The sequence below is a fragment of the Rhinatrema bivittatum genome, chromosome 1 (assembly GCF_901001135.1).
Source record: "Rhinatrema bivittatum chromosome 1, aRhiBiv1.1, whole genome shotgun sequence".
Classification (NCBI taxonomy): Eukaryota; Metazoa; Chordata; class Amphibia; order Gymnophiona; family Rhinatrematidae; genus Rhinatrema; species Rhinatrema bivittatum.
In genome coordinates, this window is record NC_042615.1 from 764,766,385 (window position 1) to 764,789,288 (window position 22,904).

At 41.2% G+C, this 22,904-nt stretch overlaps 1 protein-coding gene across 10 annotated transcripts in view; it reads right to left on the reverse strand.

Moving 5' to 3' along the window:
* The window catches only part of NEDD4L (NEDD4 like E3 ubiquitin protein ligase), a 907,002-nt gene that overhangs the window by 175,682 nt on the left and 708,416 nt on the right, over positions 1-22,904 (reverse strand). For all 10 annotated transcript variants that reach the window (XM_029579603.1, XM_029579595.1, XM_029579588.1 and 7 more), the window contains 2 exons: positions 10,203-10,332; positions 2,321-2,494 (listed from right to left, as the gene is read on the reverse strand). In XM_029579603.1, the coding sequence (XP_029435463.1) occupies positions 2,321-2,494; positions 10,203-10,332 (304 nt within the window). The remainder of the gene's footprint in view (positions 1-2,320; positions 2,495-10,202; positions 10,333-22,904) is intronic.

The window sequence follows — 22,904 nt, forward strand, 5'->3', positions numbered from 1 at the left end:
GGCCAAAAGCGCAATGCATAAAAACACATGAAACATCAGTACAGGCTACCCAGCTAAGTACCTGCCAAAGGTAACATGGTCCGTTACCCTGCAAAGCCCAAAAGATCAAAATTAGAACTGCAAACTTTGCCCTATCAGCCAAAGGCAGGCAGTGCAGTGCTTCTAACATAGGAGTCATTCACTCTGGGAGATTTTCCAAAAAATAACCCTGCCCACCACATTTTGCACACTCCGAAGTCTATGAATCAGTTTAGCAGGTAAGCCCAGGAATGGGAGATTACCACAGTTTTAAAAGCAGGCTCATTAAGAGGATGTTATGACGTTAAGCTTTCACTTTTCAAGTAATTTACACCTACAGCTATTTTGTTAGGCTTGACAGTGGAATACATTTAGCAGCAAGAATGAGAATGCTAGTAAATCTACTGTAAATTACCAACAATTATTGCAAAATTAAGATTCAAGGTGATCAATCTTGGATTTAAAAAAAAAACAAAACAAGCTAACTTGTGAATTACACTCTTGATAACTTATTCAGTATTTAGCAAGATCTTATGCAGCACAGCAGGCACATTTCATTTGCAGAACAGGGTCTGAATGTAGCATCTTGTAAAGGAAGAATGGTTCCCTTCTCCAGTACTTTGCACAAAGATCTGGGTTCAAACACCAAACGGGAACATGCACTTATTTCTCAAAATACATTTTCCTCAATCAACAACTCCAAAGAGCAGTTTAATCATACTTAATCTGGAAAACAATACTTAAACGTATCAAGCTCCAGTCCCCTCCTTTCCCCATCCTCTTCTAAAGGAAAAAAGCATATTGAATATTTATAATCTTGCTTATAGTGCAAGAAAAGCATAGATGGGGGGGGGGAGGGGGAATATGCATAATGGGCCAGATTTTCAAAGATCTACGCGCACCAGGCCTATTTTAAAAAGGCCCGGCGACGTGCGTAAAGCCCTGGACGCGTCTAAGTCCCGGGGCTTCGGGAAAGGGGGCAGGGTGTTCCGGAGCTAGAGGTCCCCAGCGCAGCGGCCATTTGCCGCGGGGCTGAGGGATCGCGTGCCAGCAGGTTGCCGGCGCGCGCAGCCTGCGTCTGCTTCAAGCAGGTGCAAAAGGTAAGATAACTTTTTTTTGGGGGGGGGGGTTAGGATAGGGCTAAGGGGTGGGTAGGTTAGGGGAAGGGGTAGAAAGGTTAGATTAGGGGGTAGAGAAGTTCCCTCCCAGGCCGCTCCTAAATAGGAGCGGCCTGGGAGGGAACGGGGGAAGGCCGCGGGCATCGGCATGTGCAAGCTGCACTAATGTGCACCCCCTTGCACGCGCCGACCCCTGATTTTATAACATGCGCGTGCATGCTATAAAATCAGGTGTCCATGTGCAAGCGCTGGGTAGCGAGCGCACATGAACGCCCACGTGAAGGTTTTAAAATCTACCCCTATAATCAGCAGTTGTGCAACACATTATTCCCTATTTTAGTTTTATTTAGTTTAATCCTCCCTTTTTGATGATTATAGCATCATTGGGTCCTCAAAGAGCTTAGGTGGCAGGGAGTGAATGCCCTCACATTATACAGGTCCTCAATCTCAGCTAAGTCCATCCTCAGTTGATAGCTCAGATCCTTCACATAGAGGTTCTGCCAAAAAGAGGATGAGGAAGAATTGAACTCTTGGTCCACATTCTGACACAAGGGAATAATCTTCCTCTTGTGTCAGACATAGAAACATAGAAATGACGGCAGAAGAAGACCAATCGGTCCATCCAGTCTGCCCAACAAGCTTCACACTTCTTTTTTCAGTTAAACAGTGAAGGAAGTCAACTGGAGTAGAACAGACATAGGAAACTGGGCAGGCCATCTAATATTTTATTATATTACTATGTATTATAACTAAGCTCCTCACAACTATAGTGCACTTTAAATATCAGTAGTGAAAACTCAGGCTACAACGGGGCCATTAAAATTTGGTCTTTTTAAAAAGTCTATTGTTGAGTTAAATATTTCCTTTCAAACTAGTGATCATACACAGATCACAATCGCTGATACAGCAAAGCATTACTATTGTGTACGGCAAGAGATAACCATTCAGTATGGGTGCTAAGTTCCGTATTTTTATTGCTTATTTGGTTGCTTTCATGTGTGTTAATGAATGTCTATTCAAATCATTGTATTTTATTGCATTTCACTGTTCTTCCTCGCCCAGAGTATCTTTGCTAAATGGCATGAACAAAAAGTCTAATAAAAAAAAAAAATAATGAAATGAAAGGTATGGATATTTCGGCCTTTTGTCCTTTAAAAAAAAAAAAGAATCTCATTTGTACTCACGATCAGCGACGTGAACTGCTCCCCGCCGGAATCGGAAGTGATCTGCAGCCTTCTGTTCAGTTCCTCTGACAACTCCAGAGGACTGGTCCTAGATACAGGAGATGCAGGGGGCGGAAGTGACGGACTCAGAGCATCACCGCTCAAACTAATCTCCTCTGAAATGGTTTCCCATGGCTTAAAAAAAAAAAAAGAACAAAAACTGCAGTGAACACAAACAGCAATCTATTTTTCTTTTTTTGGCAAGTTTAGTTTTAAATCACAAGTGGTCTGAGCATTTTCAGTTGCTCTAGCCCGTCACTGAGATTATTTGCGTTAGCGTGCCAAACGTTCTGTTCATGCCAGCCTTCAAACGTCTATGGGATCATTTTTAGTACGGTAGGTGGTGAATAAAAAGGGTTCATTTCCTACACACTGATGACATTCAGCAATCTTCCATCTCTATTCGCATATTGCTAAAAGTTTTCCCGAGTGTGTTATGCAAGAATTTAGTTTTAAAGAAGAGATCATTCACATGAAGAACCTGTCAAAATCATACCAAATACAAGATTGGTATTTAAGTACTAACAAGCAAACATTCAGACAGGGTTAATAAGCAGTAAATGCGTACATGACCCATTCCACTCATTGAAAAGAGCAGAGTTGTCAGCTGTTAGACATGGCAGTTGACCAAAAGCATTTTCTGTGGTTTGTGCTCATAGACAAACAGTAAATTCAAACATGGAAAACTATACATGATTTTAGCCATATTTTTTGCAGACCAGAAAATAAATGCAAAACTGCATTTAGACTGATTTTATCTAGATTCAATGTTTAAAATAAACACCTCTAAATTCCTGAGAAACTATACAAAAAAGCAGAACTATAAATTGACAGACTGTAGTCAGAGTTCTGTAGCCTGTGACTCAAGGCTCATGCTATTTATTTATAATGCAATGAATACTTACTGTAATTTTTTTCCCAATTAGCACAGAACAATAAGCCAATCATCTGAAATAGGTCAATGAAAGCAACAGGTGTCTCCATTCAAAGCTATGATTATCTTATTTTTGTTATCTAGAACTTAGACAAATGAGGGAATTTCTCTCTGTGTTGGCATGAGGGTTTCCAAAAAAGCTGAGGGCCTTTACCCTGTAAAAGAATACAGAGGTCCATATTCTGAAGCATTTAGCTGGTTAACTCAGAAGTTATCAAGCTAAATGAATATTTGGGAATTTATCCAGCCAAATTCTAGCTGGATAAGTTAGGAGCGTTCTGATATTTAGAATTATCCGGATAACTTATCTGGCTAAGTATGGTTTTTCTGTAGACCTGTCCTAAAGATAGGCTTATCTGACTAATTTTAGGATAGCCAGGTATATTCAGTGGCGTGTCTATGGGGAAAATGCTTAGTAAATGATCCTCTAAGTTTGCTGGATAGTTTTATGTGGCTAATTAGCTAAGCCGAACAGTGACTGAATATGAACTCCACCAGGCCTAGAGATCTTCCAACTAATTGTATATGTAGGCAACACCCAACTGCCAAATTGACTGCTTCTAAGGTTAATATGTAGCCATATGGCAAGATGATTAACTGATTTAAAGCTTTCTAATGAATAGGCAGCTTGAGACATAGACCCCTGATGCATTAAGCTGCAAATTCTATCACAGATGGGAATCAGTATTCGTAAAAACATGCAAAATGGCCTGAAACACACAACACTGGTGGCTTCAGGCTTTTTTGTGTTTTTACATGTGAAGGACCTATTTGCAAAACAATTTTACAAATTACCCCCTTCACAAGTAATTTATTTTCACGCATAGTTTGCTACATGCCAGAGTTTACAACAATACGTTACTGCAATTAAGATCATGAAAAGCAGAGTATTACTTCAGAATCAAGAAAGAGGTTTTCACGAAAGCTCGAGTTTGCATGTCCACCCAGTTTATTTGCATGGCTAGAAAACATGTGCACAAACAAGGCCACTAACCTGTGGGAAATTAGTACACTGGCCGCCAGTCTGAACTGAACACTGAAAATGTTTTAAAATTTTCTGACAGTAGTCAGAGACACCAGAAAATTGATCCCATTTAACCTGATTCTGGAATGCCAACTCCAATGTCCAATTAGGACCAACAAAGGTAGTGTGTAATTTGTTAATTTTCATACTAAAAAATGAAAATCTGGTTGCAGAGAGGTATTGAGACTATTATCAATAGCTGAACCTTTAGATGGACAAGTTAAATGTTCTACCAGACTGAAAAGTTCTCAACAATTGTTCCCCATTTGCTGGAAGCACAGAGATAAATAGCCTTGAATAAATGATGATAATTATCCATTTGTAGCTTATACACCATCAGAGACTTTGGCGTATGATATTTACACCAATGATGCTCCAACCTATGCAGTGAATATCTAGCACCCTGCAGGTGGCTGGAGAAACAAGGGACATTCATTGTACAGCAAACCTTACATACTTTCAGTAGAACCAGGTCATCAAAGACCTGAATAAATGACTTATTCCATGAGTCCATAGCTTTATTAATGCTCTTATGCTCTAGTTCACATAGAATTGAAGAAAATGGTCCCTAAACCGATTTATATCCACATGAGCTCTTTTAGTAAAAGAAAGGCCAACAGAAAGAGATGGTAAAGGCTCATCAGGATATGAAATGGATAACAAGTAGTAATCAGACCATGGAACTTCTACAAAAAGTGACTTGGGAAAAAATCTGGAGAAAAATGAAGCATTTACAAAAATCAGGTCAAAGGTATGGTCAAGCTTATGAGTTACACAATTAAGAATCTGTTCTCATTCCAATGATGCCATTATATCTAGAAATTGTAGACAAGCATTAGATAATGGGTATTTTTCTCTGGCTTGCATGAACTAAAGAACTCCACCAGTGGACACTGCTTGTCTCTAAGCATTCCTAAAGCTATCAAGTCTCATATTTAAAAAAAAAAAAAAAAGGAATCCTCCAATCAAAATCAGAGTTGGCCCTCATCAATATGCATGCACTCTTTAGGTTCATTTGCTATCAAGTAAGTGGAACCCAGAAACAAGAGCCATCACCATCATTATAGCTTGCCATCACTGGGAAGCTGCCAGTACCATGGAGCTCAGCCAGCCAACGGACCCAGCCTTAGAATCAGCATCATCACCACTGGTATCAAAGCGGAAACTGCTCGCATTCCTGTCTGTAACCTGAAGACAGTTACTGATTGGAGATCTCTCCACTGAATCATTGAGCTGAAGATTCCTACACAGAAGTTGCTAAATCTCTGCTTGATATCCTGGGACCTGCTTGCGTCTTTCTCTTATCTCCTATGACCAGTCTGCAGGCAGCTATCTCTGAAGTCTTTGTACCTGAGCCACAAATCTGCTGTGTTCCTAAAGAGCACACAGGCAGCCTTGCCCAGAGAGAGAGAGAAACATAGAGACTTGTTTGTAAATGTGGTAAGAAAATGGATTAACTCCTAATTAAGTTGAAAAGTTTAGAGAATTGATTCTAAGTAATCTGGGGTTAGCTAGCTCGTAGCACTTGTGAATTAGTAAAATCTATGCAATTGATTGTCATAATCTACAAACTGCTAATGTGTATCTATTTTGCATTAGTAAAGTAATTACCATATACCTGCACAACACCTTACCATTTATATTTAACTGATTAAAAAAAAAACCCCTTAAAGACATTAGTGAATGTTTCTGATCCTAAAGGAAAATTACTCTAAAATAATGAAACTTAGAAGTTGTAAGGTTTCTTCCCTACAGTTCCATAATGCAAGTTCTGCTCCCAAGAAGGATTATCATCAAGTATTGGCTCTTTTGATTTCTTTTGCCATTGGCTTTGAAATAAAGGCCAGTGAACAAGGTTACAAAAGGGTTTAGTGGGTGATTTCTCTCTAATCCAAACCTTTGGAATTTTTACATTGTTATAATAGGAGTATTGTAGTTAAACCATCTCTTGGCCGGTACTGTTTATTTATAGGTTATTTTTGAGATAATCTTTTGGGAGGCGGGGGGAGAAGAAGTTTAATAAAATTATTTAGGGAAGTATGTGAATCGGTCTGTAGTGATGACCTAAAGGTCATTAGTATTTCTTCTCCAGTGCTTTGTTTCTGTCTAGAGCAGTGTATTTTTTGAGCAGTGTACCAATTTCTCACTTTCATTAGTGTTTTTGAAGTTGATTATATACCACTTATTTTGGATTGTTGATATTTTTTGTTATATCATTGTATCAGTGCACCTACTGAAATAAAGGCACTATATAAAAACCTTAGTGGTCTGAGGGGTGTGTGTGTATAGGGACAGTCTTTCTCTCAAGTAGTTTGATCCGTCTCTTCTTAAATGATCTCAAGGTTAGTATCTGGGCTTTGAATTTGGATCTGTAGTGGGTTGGCAGCCAATGCAGTTTGTGTGATTATGGTCATGTAGTTTGCATCAAAGGTTTGAATGATTTTGAGTTTGTGGAGTGCCTTGTCTATAAAACCCTTGTGGACAGCTTAACAATAATCCAGCTGTGTGCTTACCGTTGCATGGACTACTGCGATTAGGCTCTCCTTCTCAATGAAAGGGCGGAGTCTTTGTAAACTGTGTAGCTTGAAAAAGCAGCATTTTATGGTCCCCTGTATTTGTGAGAGCATAGTTAGTTTGGAGTCCAGCAGGACTCCAAACAGTAGTAATAGTAGTAGTTTGGGTACCACTGTCCTGACAACCTCCGCAATTACTTTCAGTTCCATCAGCTCCCTCATCAATCATTGTTTAGTGATTATATGCAGAAGTGGTTGGAAGGAAGGGAAATTATGTGTTTTAATGTTTTCATTGTACCCTGTTTAATTATGAACTGCAAGCTATCAAATTTAAACAGAGTCCCCATCATCACCCTTTCCAGAATAATCCTGGATTATTCTGGATATCATACTTTTAAATATGTAACTTTGTTTTGTGCGTGTGTATGTATATATAGATATATATATACACATAGAACAAAAATCACAATATCTGTATTTTTATTCTGTTTGCGTGTGTATATTATATGTGCTAAAATGTATATGAGACAGTCTTAAAGGAAACATTTTGTAACTCTGTACATCACCGTTTACTTGGAGCTCCACAGGGATCTTCTTTCACCCCAACACTTTTTGACATTTACTTGGCCCCACTGAGGAGTTTGATTTGTTTGTTTGGATTTGTTCCATGTTTATATGCAGATGACATCCAAATTTTAGTGAATTTAGGGTAGACCTAGAAACTGGTTTAAAGGACATTAGGGATTGTGTTTTGGGGAGGTCAGTAAGTAGTTGATTCACAGTGGCTTGAAATAGAACTCTAGTAGTTCTTTTCTAGGCCACTCAGAAGTGGCCTAGAAAAGTTCAGTTTGCAGATTGGAGGGGATGTGGTACAACCAAAGGATGAAACACAGATTTGGGGGGTAACGTTAGATGATGGCTGGACTTTGGAAAATCAGATCTCTAAAGAAGTGCACTTGGCATTCTTAGGTCGAGAATGGTCCATCAATTGAAGCCTTTCCTTAATATTCATGCACTAAAATCAGAGGTCTATGCTATGGTATTGGTCATGGATTACTATTTTAATGTGATCAATTGTGGTCTTCCTGATATATTCATAAGGTGTTTGTAGGTCATCCAAAACATGGCTGCAAGGCTAGTGTTGGAATGCATGAGGCAAGATCCAGTGGCACCCATTTTGAAAAAACTACACTGGCTCCCAATAACATTTTGCTGTAAATTTAATGTAATATCATTAGCCTTAAAAATTCGGAGGGAAGGGGTCCGTCACAGCTAGAAAATTGGCTGTCTTGGAAAAAATCAAGCAGTTTGCAGAGATTACAACCTCACTCTCAATTGCGGCTATCACCAAGCAAGGCATTTCATTGTGTCAGGCTCCAGAATAGAGCATTCTCAGTAATAATTCCAAAATTATGGAATGATTTCCCCTGTTGATCAGGGTGGAACAAGATCTAATGAAATTCCATAAGAAATTAAAGACATTGTTGATGATCAATGATTTGATTTGAGGTATGGAAAGAGCACAATTTTTAATTTGTATATAATAATGGTTTACTTTGTTTTATGATTTTAATATGCTGTATATTAATGCATTTATAATTGTACACTGCTTTAACTGATTTGTTTTAAATTAGGAAAGCGGTTTAAAAATTTCATTTTATATACCCACACACACACACACACATAATAAAAATGTTTTTCAGAACTCATATCACAGTGTTTGATGAATGTGTTCTTTGTGATTTTTATGGATAGTCTGCACCCCTCTACCCAAGAAACTCAAATTTATCAAGTAAAAAATTCATACTACATTGCTTGTTCAAGGTAATCTCTGAAATGACTGACTGAGCTAAATTGGGATGGTTCCCCTTATTACTCACAATAATAAAAAAAAATAAAATTCACCTGCCACTTCAGTAACAGTGGAACAAAGTCTCTCTATCAGCAGGAATAAAACCATGTAAGAAAAACATTCAGAACCTATATAGCAAACCTGCCATACCAAAACTGCACTAACTGTCAGAACTCAAACAACAACAATGAAGTTTGGAAAGGGAACACTATCAATATTCCACCAGACCCTAAAACACCAATATACCTCTTATTGGGACTGCTACAAATCCCTACATAGACTCTACATGCTAGCTGAATACCTCACCTGGGTCATTATACATAGAACAGAGACCCTCTCCAAATACAGAATAAGAGATCACAAATTAGAAAGAGAAACATACAGACAAAAACTTAATTCTTTGTTCTGCTATCCACTCCAGCTTCACTAACCCCTTCCCTGGAACAAGAAGAAAAGGGAGGCTGCAACTTTGCAACTTGCTCTGTCTGCTCCAGGCTTAACACTCCCTGCTCCAATCCTGTTCCTTTCCTTGCATGCTGCCTGGGAGGAGAGAGGCCGGAACATAAAGCAGAAGGCTATTCTTTGTTGCCTGAGATTTGGGGCGCTGGCCAATAGAATTAGGTGGGGCAGAGACCTGAGTGTTCATATAACGGGGCCCCCTTCCTAAGTCCATAGGTAAAAGCAGTTTTGATGATGATGATGCCTCCTTCAGTCTGACACCTGGGACAGCCGCACCCCTCCGCCCTCCCCAGTCCCAGAACTGATCCGGCTCACTGTATTATCTTGAGCTATCTATTTAATCTTCAAGTGCTAAAGTGTATGAGATGCTCTTAAAGGAAGGAGTTTGTAACTACATATATTACCTTCTTCAGTGCCATGTACAATGACATAAATAATAAAAAGGGTTTGGATTAACCTACTCCGCCTTTCTTGACACTTCAGAGCAGATTATATTTAAACACAGCAATACCTAATGTTTGCTAAATGTATTACTGTTAAGAAGATTAAGCTGTCATTGAATTTTAGGCAGTTAACCCCTCCCTCTCTGATTATATTTGCTATTGCCTCTCCTCTTAGATGCTATTTCTATATTTGCTACATTGTAAAGTCAAGGCGATGAAGGATTTAGGAAATTCTATTCCATCATTTCCTCTATGTACTCTTTGTAATTCTTTGCATCGTATTACCGCACAGCAGGTTTCCTCTTTGGGATTGTGCCTCCAGCCAGTAAGCTAAAAGGCCTCCGAGCCCTATTGCTTTTCTTTTTCTCTGCTACTCACCTGTGTCATTCCTTATGATCTGAATGCAAAGTAAATTACTGTATGAACAATGCAATAACAAACATAACATTTGTGAATTTGGCATTACATTTAGTTTTAGAATGAACTCCTTTCACTTGCTTAGTTGGATTTACTTTTAAAACTAAGTACCTCTCCAAATAAAAGGGAAAACAGAAGGTCAAGATGACAACATTTCTACTCAAAGTCAACAAAAAGCATGGACAAAAAAGCTTTACGCACCTCAGGAATATCGCCGCTGTCTATGTGTTCGGGTTCCAAGTCCTCGCTAATGTGTCTCCTGGACCGAAACACTCTATGGGCTTCTTGTTGTATGTGCCTAATGTTATTGTCTGAATCAGATGCTACATCACTAGGACATTGAGAAAGTTGAGAAAAGAAGGAAAAGAAATTGTCAATGCAAACCAAATACCTCATGTATACACACACATATATATATATATATATTTACTGAAGCTTTTACTTGTAGACCATACAAAAGGTGCTAAAGAATAAACAACTGGAAACTCATTGTAAATTAAAGGATCAAACTCTTCTCCTTTATCGTCATTAAAAGAACTCGGGTAAGCAGAGCATTCTGAGTTGCAAAAGATAGCAGAAGCACAACCTAGCAGCATGTGTTTAAAGTGCTGTAAAATGATTCTACAAGTTTTGGAGATGCCAGAATGAATGGTAAGGTAGGTAATACGAAACGTTAGAAATCCTAACAGGAAAACAGGTGCTTGCGAGGCCAAAGGAACCTAGGAGACCAGATGTTCAGGCAGCAGCCATGCTAGTATTGGCAGCCATTTAGTTTACTACAATATGTTGTAGGTAAGACATGGGAAGAGATGGGTGCCGGACGTGAATGAAATGGGGATATTGTATGCTTCTACACCTAAGATGGTAGAGTTCACATGAGGAAGATTAGAAAAAGTGACCTGCATAAGGAGTGACAGATTAGATAAGCCTTTACCAGTAGTTGTCCTATATAGCTGGCAGCTGAGATACTTTTGAAGCCTGGACAGAAATAACTGGATGGGCTGTTTTATTTATCAGGATCTTCCTCTGGTCCCGCCTTCTTCCTTAACTTGTGAGTCTGAGATCTTCTCTAACTTTCCCAGTATCCGGATAGTCTTTTCCCAGGCCTCTTTTCTCCCTTGCTAACCTGCTTCCCCTTCTTATGAGAGCAGAAAGGTGTGGGAGGTTATGGTGGAGCCTCCCCTCAAGGTCACCCTTTTCCTCATCCCATGCAGTTTTACTTTTCTGTTACTCTTCTTCCCTGGGGCTTGGGCTTTTGCGCTTTCCTTCACTTCCGCGCTAGGGAGAGTCCTCTTTTTAGGTGCCTCAACTCAATCGCGCTTATATTAACCCTTCCTGAAAGCACATGTCACAAGAAAACTCAGGGGGGGCTTAGAATAAATCAACACACGGCTCAAACTTCAGAGCACGGCAGCGGCACGAAGTTCAGCGCTGGCTCCAGTATTTTTTTTATTGCACGAACATTACCTTACAGGTAGACTTATGCAATTATTAAAACAGGTTTTGGAGGTGGTTTATTCGAACTATTCTACTCTGATAAATTTTTGTTGCCTTTTTTATGGATCAATGATTTAAGCAATTTTTTTTTTTTTTTACTGGATATAGGTACTGTACTGAGAATTTAATTTAACAGATGGAACAACAACAATTCTGTGCTACACACAGTACGGCAGAGCAGGGAGATAGTGCACGTCCTAGTAGCTGTATTGGATCTGGACAAAACCAAGAGAAGAAAAGGGAATTATGTTATTTTGGAAATGCATGTACTAAATCACCTTTTGGAAAAATCTCAAAAAAAGGGCCTTGGAGTCACACTGAGTGGATCTTGGATGTGCGTCTGCACACATTCTGGACTCTTTAGCTCTCAATGAAGCTTCTGGTTTTAACACAGGCTATGATCATTTTCCCTTGCTGGTTGGCAAATAATGTTCTGCTGATGCTTTTTTTTTTAAGATTTGAATTTAGGTGACTTAATTTTTGTCTGTTGAACATACCAGATCAAATAGGAAGCAGTTAACTTAGCTGTAACTAAGGCTTTACAAAAGCAGCCAGTTTAATAAAAATACATTTTAGAAAAGATCCTACTGATATGCTTAATTTTTTTCAACATTTATACTTTGTTTCTTGTGTTTTATTCAATGATAGCAGGGAGATATGTTTTACTTTTATGTAAAATTGAAAACTATGAGTGATTCACAATACCTGATATTCCAATATCAGAATGCTGGATTGATCTGAATTTAAGACTTGTATGCTATAGCTACTGACATTACTAGGGAAACTGCTGAATAATCCGATGCTTCTCCGATTAGAAATTCCTACTAGAAATATAAATCTATGCTCTTAGTGCTTATTAAAAAGTTTAGCATTTCATTCTCAAACATTTGAATTTAAAGGTGTGTTTATTATGCTCACAAGTCACACCTGTGACCTGGGAAACTTAAAAAAAAAAAAAAAATTAACTGAGGGACTGACTCCTGAAGCATAGAAGTAATTGCCATGCAGATCAATAATGACAGTAAGACACCCATGACTCAACTTCATATTTCTAAAGTTAATTATGCGGTAAGGACTAAAATACATGCAAACAATAAAGGAATGGATAAGCTAGCTAGTTCTACTATTCATCAGGATTTCCTAGTTCATTCTAACCCAATTAGAATTCAAATCCAAAGTCTGACTTGCATTTGGCCCATAGTTTTGAAATATGCTTTGGAAAGACTGGATATAAACTATTAAATAAGGTAGCATGTGAATGGTTAGGTGGCTAAAGAGACATCTGCAAAGTAAGTCATCTTGTCCTATCACTTGAAGGATTCCATGTTACCTGAATAAACCTACTTATTAGCATCTGTGAGCAGAAATAAACAGCATAGATTTAGTTGTCTATATGCAAATGCTAGAAGTCTAAAATAAGACTGGAGAGTTCAAATCTAAGGCTTTAAATGAATATACAGACATACAGTTAATAGCTAGCTCAGAAACTTAAGTGGAAAGAAGATAACCAATTGGATGCCATGAAAGAAGGGTACAAAATATATCAAAATAACAGGGCAGATTGAACTGGTAGTTGGGTGGCACTATTCGTTAAGGATGGCATGGAATCAAATATGATAAAAATGATGTAGGAAACAATGCATGTTGAAATATCATGGAGAGAAATTCCTTGTGTGATAGGGAACATTATAGCAGTGGGGGTATACTACTGTCCACCTGACCAGGAAGATGAAACAGTCTATGAAATGCTAACAGACATTAGACAGGCTAATAATACTGGGAACGTAATAATAATGGGAGATTTCACTTACCCCGATATTAAATAGGTGAAAGTCTTATCAGAGCGTGCTAAAGAAAAAAAGTTTCTAGATGGCATAAATGACTACGTCAAGAGCAGCCAGTACTGAAACTGACAAGAAGGGGAGCTATTTAAATAGAGTTCTCAGTGGAACGCAGGACCTGGTACAAATGAAAACTGTGGTTGAGCCACTTGGAAATAGTGATTATAATGCAATTAAAGCTGACAATCACTGGAGGGAGAATAATAAGTAAATCAACTGTAGCAATATTTAAGTTTAAAAAGGAAAGACCCTGATAAAATAAGGAAATTCGTTACATGCAAACTAAAAGGAGCAGTTGCAAAGGTTAAATGTTTGCATGAAGCATGGAAATTGTTTAAAAGTACCATCTTGGAAGCTCAGATAAATGAATTCCGTACATTAAAAAAGGTCAACATAAGACCAAATGACTGTCAACGTGGTTAAATGGTGCTGTGAGAGAGTCTATAAAAGTGAAAAACACATCCTTTAAAAAAATGGAAAGGTGGTCCAAATGAGGAAAATAGGAATGAGCATAAGTACCGCAAGTTAGATGTAAAATATTAAAGGTGAATTTTAAAAGCCTGATGCATGCCAAAACCGGGAGATACAAGCACACGTCGGGCCAGCAGGTGCCGGGTGGATTTAAAGGCCGCTTGAACGTGCACATATTAAAAGGTCAAAAAAGGGAAGGGGTGTGGGTGTGGTCTCGGAGGGGCAAGGGCGTTCCTGGATTTTAACTTGAAATTAGTACGTAAATACTCAGGGTCCCCCTGCCGCATAACTTTACTTCTGCTATGGATGATGTGCAACTTATAAAATAAAGACAGACAGATCAGCACAGTTTCAAGGGTCAGAGCAGAAGGGAGGCTATTAAACTGGGGGGGGGGGGGTTGCAAGTCCTATTCTTGACTTGGGTGAACTGGGAACAAACTGGAAAAACTGGTAATGGCGTCTGTGTGCGTGTCTTTTAAAATCTCCCCAATTACACGGTAGAAGCAGCACATGTCAGGGGCGCGTCCTCTTAAAATTGCGCACGTGTGTGCGTGGTCAGACTATCTTATAATACTGCGCACAATTTTAATTTTCCCCAAGGAGAAGCGTGCGGTAGCTGGTAGTGTCCTCCGGGACATCCTGATTTGTTCTCACTTTCATTTTGAAGCTCTTGAATAAAAATACATCCACTACTGACAATGACTCTGAGGGACACTACCAGCTACCGCACGCATTTGCTTTCGGGAGATACAAACACCAAAACTGTTCCTTGAAAGTAATGATCAAGAATAACTGAAGCAAATCGCTGTGAAACTGGAAGCTGCATTACAACAGATGGCAGAAAATTATTCCAAGTACTTAAAACATGAGCCGATTGCTAAGAAGTGGAGGAGAATCTTGGGAGACCGGAGAAATAGGCATCTAAATGGCAGAGGAAATGGAGGATAAATCTCGAGAAGGCATGTACTTGCAGTATGGTGTGTATGTTTCACTGGGGGAATGAAGGGGCATTCCAGGGCAGAAGTATGCGTATAAACAGATATTTTGTAAGAGGTATATGTGCACATATTACCAATCTAGTCTGAACATAATTACACCTGCTAACAGACTCACGCTATTGAAATCAGATTGGTCTCTTATCTGCAGTTTTTGAGTGCGAGGTCTGGGGAATGCTAGAGGCTCTAGGTCAAGTGACCAGGACTGGGGGAAATGGTGTATAGGCAAACTGGTAAGTACAAGATGAAGGCAAGTAAGTGCTTTCAGAACAGCATAGACCAGGGGTGGATTTTCAGGATATCCACAATGAATATGCATAGGACAGATCTGCATGCACTGCCTCAATTGTATGTAAATCTATCTTATGCATACTCATTGTGGGAATCCTGAAAACTTGTCCTGTTTGTGGCTCTCAAGGCCCGGAGTTGGTCACCCATGTTATAGGCACATACTTCATAAAATATCTGCCTCCATGTTTAAATCAGGGTTTTTTGGCAGATGCTATATATTTTTAAGCACCTAAAATATATGCACATATGTCTGTGAAATACGTAGATTAAGCATTTCTGGCATTGGAAATATACACATTTACTACAATATATGCGCATACTTTTGGGGCACAAACATGCAGCATTTTATAAACTGTGTGGTACCTGCTAGACAGTTTATAAAATACTTGCATAAATCTCTGCATGCAGATTGTGTAGAGCAGGCAGTGTTGAAAGTTAGGCTCCCTAGGTACACTGCACTGAGATCCTCAGCTTCATGTGCAACTAGAATGTGAAAAATTATATAGAAAAGAATACAAAACAGAACCCAGAATTATAATAATCCTCTGTATCGCTCCATGGTGCAACCTCATCTTGAGTACTGTGTGCAGCTCTGGTCATCTCATCTCAAAAAAGATATAGCAGAATTAGAAAAGGTATAGAGAAGGGCGACCAAAATTACAAAGGGAATGGAATAATGAAGAAAGGTTAAGCAGCATGGGGAAGAGATGGGGACATGAAACAGAGGTTTATAAAATCACGAGTAGTGTGAAACAAGTTAGAACAGAGTGGATACATACATACACAGAAACATAGAAATGACGGCAGAAGACGACCAAACGGCGCATCCAGTCTGCCCAGCAAGCTTTCACACTTTTTTTTCTCTCACACTTCTGTTACTCTTGGCCCTTTATAACCTTTTGGTTCTATTTCCCTTCCACCCCCGCCATTAATGTAGAGAGCAGTGTTGGAACTGCATCTAAGTGAAATATCTATGCTTATTTGTTTACCCAGACTATGTAATTTGGACCTTGTTAAGAACATAAGAAAATGCCATACTGGGTCAGACCAAGGGTCCATCAAGCCCAGCATCCTGTTTCCAACAGTGGCCAATCCAGGCCATAAGAACCTGGCAAGTACCCAAAAACTAAGTCTATTCCATGTTACCATTGCTAATAGGCTATGTGTTAGTGAGTAAGCAGCACGCTTACTCACCAACACACACCGCCATGAACACATTTCTCCTGCCCTCATGTTCCTTCACTGGCTTCCAGTAGCATCTAGGATCTTATTCAAAGCCCTCACTCTCATTCATAAATCGATTTATAACCAAGATATGCAATGGTTCTCCGATCAGTTTATCTTCCACACATCAAAGAGACCAATAAGAAAAATGCACCAAGCCAAACTTGCAAACCATTCTTTAAAACACATCAAACACGTTGCTACTAGAGACCGCTCATTCACTATTGCCGGAACCGACATCTGGAACAAAATGCCCACAGACCTGCGTCTGGAACCCTGCCATAAGAAATTCAAGCAGAACCTCAAAACCTGGCTGTTCGAACAAGCTTTCTACCAATAATCAACTGTTTCTGAAATGCTGAGTACTTAACCATGTTTCTAAGATCCTATTTTAACTCTCCTAGTTATCACCGCCTAATGATTGTATACCGCTGTTAAACTTTACTTTATTGGTCACTTATCCCCCAATTATTTTTTATTTATTTAAAATTGCCATTAACTTTAGATCATGCTAATCCATAGTTTAAGTGTTAATTGTTCTTAATTTGTGCTTAATTTATATATATGTTATGTTATGATATATTCACATTATTATATTGTCTGTAAAGCCTGTTGCTAATTACTGTTTATTGTGAACCGAGGTATATAAAAAAACCACAAATAAATAAATAAATAAATATTCTCTAAGTGAACTTAATAGCAGGTAATGGACTTCTCCTCCAAGAACTTATCCAATCCTTTTTTAAACACAGCTATACTAACTGCACTAACCACATCCTCTGGCAACAAATTCCAGAGTTTAATTGTGCGTTGAGTAAAAAAGAACTTTCTCCGATTAGTTTTAAATGTGCCCCATGCTAACTTCATGGAGTGCCCCCTAGTCTTTCTACTATCCGAAAGAGTAAATAACCGATTCACATCTAGACCTCTCATGATTTTAAACACCTCTATCATATCCCCCCTCAGTCGTCTCTTCTCCAAGCTGAAAAGTCCTAACCTCTTTAGTCTTTCCTCATAGGGGAGTTGTTCCATTCCCCTTATTTTGGTAGCCCTTCTCTGTATCTTCTCCATTGCAATTATATCTTTTTTGAGATGCGGCGACCAGAATTGTACACAGTATTCAAAGTGCAGTCTCACCATGGAGCGATACAGAGGCATTATGACATTTTCCATTTTATTCACCATTCCCTTTCTAATAATTCCCAACATTCTGTTTGCTTTTTTGACTGCCGCAGCACACTATACTGACGATTTCAATGTGTTATCCACTATGACACCTAGATCTCTTTCTTGGGTTGTAGCACCTAATATGGAACCCAACATTGTGTAATTATAGCATGGGTTATTTTTCCCTTTATGCATCACCTTGCACTTATCCACATTAAATTTCATCTGCCATTTGGATGCCCAATTTTCCAGTCTCACAAGGTCTTCCTGCAATTTATCACAATCTGCTTGTGATTTAACTACTCTGAACAATTTTGTGTCATCTGCAAATTTGATTATTAGTTTGTTTGTATATGGATCCACTTTACTTCATTCCCCCCTGCCATTGCAGCAGAAAGCTACGTTGGATATGCATTGAAAGTGAAGTATCAGACTTTCTCCCCTGCCATTGAGGCAGAGAGCTATGCTGGATATGCATGAAGTATCAGACTTTCTCCCCTGCTGTTGAAGCAGAGAGCTATGCTGGATGTGTGTGAAGTATCAGACTTTCTCCCCTGCCGTTGAAGCAGAGAGCTATGCTGGATATGCATAAAGTATCAGTCTTTCTCCCCTGCCTTTGAAGAAGAGAGCTATGCTGGATATGCGTGAAGTATCAGCCTTTCTCCCCTACGGTTGAAGCAGAGAGCTATGTTGGATATGCATTGAAAGTGAAGTATCAGGCTTATTTGGTTTGGGGTAGTAACCGCTGTAACAAGCAAGCTACTCTCCACTTATTTTGTCAATACAAATCCTTTTTTCCACATTTCCTCTTGCCGTTGTAGCTTAGAGCAATGTTGGAATCGCATTAACTGTGTGTATGTTTATTGAATAAGGGTATTGTCTCCAGGTAGTAGCCGTTATTCCCGCAAACCACCCTCTCTTCCTTCGCATCCTCTAGACTTTATGGATCCACAGGGTTTATCCCACGCCCCTTTGAAGTGCTTCACAGTTCTGGTCTTCACCACTTCCTCCGGAAGGGCATTCCAGGCATCCACCACCCTCTCTGTGAAGAGTTCTGAGTCTTCCTCCCTGGAGTTTTAAATCATGACCTCTAGTTCTGCTGATTTTTTTCCACGGAAAAGGTTTGTCATTATCTTTGGATCATTAAAACCTTTCAAGTATCTGAAAGTCTGTATCATATCACCTCTGTGCCTCCTTTCCTTCAGGGTGTACATGTTTAGATTCTTCAATTTCTTCTCATAAGTCATTCAGTGAAGACCCTCCACCTTTTTGGTCGCCCTTCTCTGGACCGCCTCCATCCTGACTCTGTCCCTTCAGAGATATGGTCTCCAGAACTGAGCACAGTACTCCAGGTGAGGCCTCACCTGGACCTGTACAAGGGGATAATCACTTCCCTTTTCTTACTCGATATTCCTCTCTCTATGCAGCCCAGCATTCTTCTGGCTTTAGCTATCGCCTTGTCACATTGTTTCGCCGACTTCAGATTGTTAGACACTATCACCCCTAGGTCTCTCTCCTGCTCTGTGCACATCAGCCCTTCACCCCCCATCAAATACAGTTCTTTTGGATTTCCACACCCAATGTGCATGACTCTGCACATCTTGGCATTGAATCTCAGCTGCCATATCTTCGACCACTCTTCCAGCTTCCTTAAATCCCATCTCATTCTCTCCACTCCTTCCTGCATGTCCACGCTGTTGCAGATCTTAGTGTCATCCGCAAACAAACAAACCTTACCTTATATCCCGTCCGCAATGTCGCTCACAAAGATATTGAACAGAACCGGCAATCCACTTAACACCGCTCTCTCCTCAGAGTAAGTTCCATTTACCATCACACATTGTCATCTGTCCGTCAACCAATTTGCAATCCAGGCCCCCACCTCGGCACTCACTCCTAAGTTTCTCATTTTATTCACCAAGCTCCTGTGCGTGACTGTATCAACGGCCTTGCTGAAATCCAAGTAGATGACATCGAGCGGATATCCCCATTTGGACTTATTTGGTACTCCCAAGAGAACTAGCAGTATAGCTAGCAATAGAGCACATGCTAGTAGTAGAGCACATGCCATGAAATAGACTGAATGAAAATGTAAGAAATTAAAGAAAGCATATTTTTCAATCAATGTACAATTAAGCTGTGGAATTTGTTGCCAAAGTATACAGTAATTTCTATTAGTGCAGCCGACTTAAGAAAAAAGTTTGGACAAGATTTTGGAGGGCAGGTCTTTTAACAATTATTAGCCAGATAGACTACAGATCACAAGTTCTTAATTCTTTGAATGAGGAACAAGAAAATGATATCCCCATTTGGACTTATTTGGTACTCCCAAGAGAACTGAATTGGCCACCTTTAGACATTTGATATTACACCGTTTTTCACAAGTGGCCTCAAGGCAGATTAATTACAAAACAAGTCTTAACTCATCAGGGCCACTGCAGGGGTATTAGGTGCCCTAGGTGCCTTCTGCCTTGCTCCGCGTACCCCTCCCCCAGTTGCGCTGCATCGCCCCCCCTCCCCCCCAGTTATGCCAGACCCCAGTCTCCTACCTCATTCTCGGCCACCGAATCTCTATTCCTCTTTGCTGCGAGTGGGATAGCTCCACTCATGGCACCACACGACTGCTCTTTGGCACCCCCTAATGGCCGGCGCCATAGGCGACCGTCTAGTTCGCCTAATAGGTTGCACCGGCCCTAAACTCAGTTACAGTATATTAGAGAGGATGCTGGTCTTCAGGCCCATAGGTCTGACTCAGCATGGCACTTCCTGAGTGTATCAGAAATGAAACTTTAAATGGTTATTAAAAATAGACCTCATTAGATGACACTGGAAAGTTGTGGTAATTTCATTAAAAAGTTCTGAGCTTTGCACAGAAAACCTAAATGTATCTAAAAAAGCATCTGCCTACCTATGCATTTTCAACAGGCAGCTCATTTCTAATTCAAGACAAAACAATCCAATTCATTCATAATGTTGGCAATCAATTAATTTGAATCAGGATCTCGGAGAAGCACCTTCTAGCAAAAGGAATGTTCTGAGACACAGCATCTTTTTCAAAATGTGTGCTCTTGCTTTTGTGTTCCTAGAGGAGACAGACATACAAACAGGGCCAAATTACAAAAAAAGATGGCACATAAACCTCCAACTGGCTGATCAGATTGCTTTATTCAGGGTTTGTCAGCGCACAGTGTACCTTATAGGGTCAATTGCTCTGCTCAGAGCAAATCTGCCACTAACAAAACTTTATCTGTTATCTACTGTGTGAGCTACACCAAAAGTCTGAGTCAAACTTACATTATCACTCTTAACTACCGTATTTCCACGACAATAACCCGCCCACGTATATAACCCGCCCACACACATAACCCGCAGGTTTTCAAGATTTATGAAAAAAAGTTTTAATATACCCCGCCTCCTCATATAACCCGCAATTCAAAAAAAAAAATAAATTTTTAAATACCTGTCGGAGGGCCGCGTGGGTCCAGGCGGGCGGCGGGAGCCGGGTGGTCGCGTGTTAAATCTAGGCCGCGGGCGGGTGGGCGCTTGTTCCAGGCGGGGGCGGGTGGACGCGCGTTAGTTCGAGACGGCCGGCGGGTGGTCGCGTGTTAAATCTAGGCCGGGTCGCACAGGCGCGCCGAAAGCAGCTTGTTCCAGGCGGCGGTGGCGGGTGGACGCGCGTTAGTTCGAGGCGGGTGGTCGCGTGTTAAATCTAGGCCGGGTCGCTCAAGGCAATCTAGGCCGGGTCGCTCAAGGCAGTCACATGCCGTGACGTCACGGCATGTGACTGCCTTGAGCATCGAATCGCAGGGGTCGCATTCATTCATCCAGGCGGAGGAGCCGGCTGCTTTCGCCGCTACTGCCTTGAGCGCCGAAAGCAGCCGGCAGCGGCAGCTGAAAGCAGCCGGCTCCTCCGCCTGGATGAATGAATTCATTCACTGCCGGTGGGGGCTGCCCCAGCCCCCACCGGCAGTGAATGAATGCGACCCCTGCGATTCGATGCTCAAGGCAGTCACATGCCGTGACGTCACGGCATGTGACTGCCTTGAGCGACCCGGCCTAGATTGCCTTGAGCGACCCGGCCTAGATTTAACACGCGACCACCCGCCTCGAACTAACGCGCGTCCACCCGCCACCGCCGCCTGGAACAAGCTGCTTTCGGCGCGCATTCATTCACTGCCGGTGGGGGCTGCCCCCACCGGCAGTGAATGAATGCGCGCCTGTGCGACCCGGCCTAGATTTAACACGCGACCACCCGCCGGCCGTCTCGAACTAACGCGCGTCCACCCGCCCCCGCCGCCGCCTGGAACAAGCGCCCACCCGCCTGCGGCCTAGATTTAACACGCGACCAATCAGGAAGCGGCCGGGCGCAGGGATAGGACGGACTCCTCTCAGCTGCAGCCTATTCAGAGTCGGGAAACTTTATTGGTTGTAAAATTTTTTCTGGATAACCCGCCCACGTTTATACCCCGCGGGGGGCATGCGGGGTAGGTAAAAACGCACATTACCCGCGGGTTATATGCGTGGAAATACGGTAAATGCGGAGAGACTGAATGCTGCCAAATCAAATGATCAAAATCAATACATTTTGACACCTGACATGCTTTCAACAAATATAAGCTAAAAACCGGTTACCAACAGTGCTTTTAAAGCACTATAATTATAACCACATTTGGGCATCAGAAATAAGAAATTGTTCTGTCTTGAATTATATATCGTATCAGCACACAGAGCTTTGTGGCAACTTCCACAAATGCAGCTAACATCTTTGTTTCCTATAGTTTTTTTCTCCCCAGCATTTCCCAGAGTTCCTACAACTTTTAACTAATATATGGACACGGTGCCGGGCTGGTGAGCAGATGCCACCACGTCTGGAGCCATAGCTGGGGGGGCGGGGGGGGGGGGTGTCATCAAGCCTTATACATGGGGCCGGGTCCTGGGCATCCTCAGTCCGATGTATTGTGGTGATGGTTTTGCCACGTCATCGGGACATGCCGACACAGCAGCGACGTCATCGTGAGAAAATGCAGGCCGGGGACATGGCAGCCCCAGGATCTAAAGGGGTGGTCCAGTGGGAGGCACAAAGGGAGCCAGGGAGGATCGGGGCGGTTCCGGGGAGATACTGCGAATCCCACTGGAGATTTTGAATCCTGGGTTGTGTGGGGAGGGTAATTCTGCTCACCCCTTTCGCTCCTGCTCCCTGCGTTGCAGCTGCTACCTCATCCCTCCCTCCCACCCTGTTTACCACATTCTCAGTTAGTCAGCGTTCAATGATAATTAGTTTTAATGTGGACCATGTAATTACCTCTTGTCGCAGCTGGGGGCAGGATACCCGAGCTGGGGGGGGGGGGGGATTCTTCCCTATTGGAGGCAGCGTGCGATATGACTGGTACGCGGTACCTGTTCTGCTAGGAACAGTC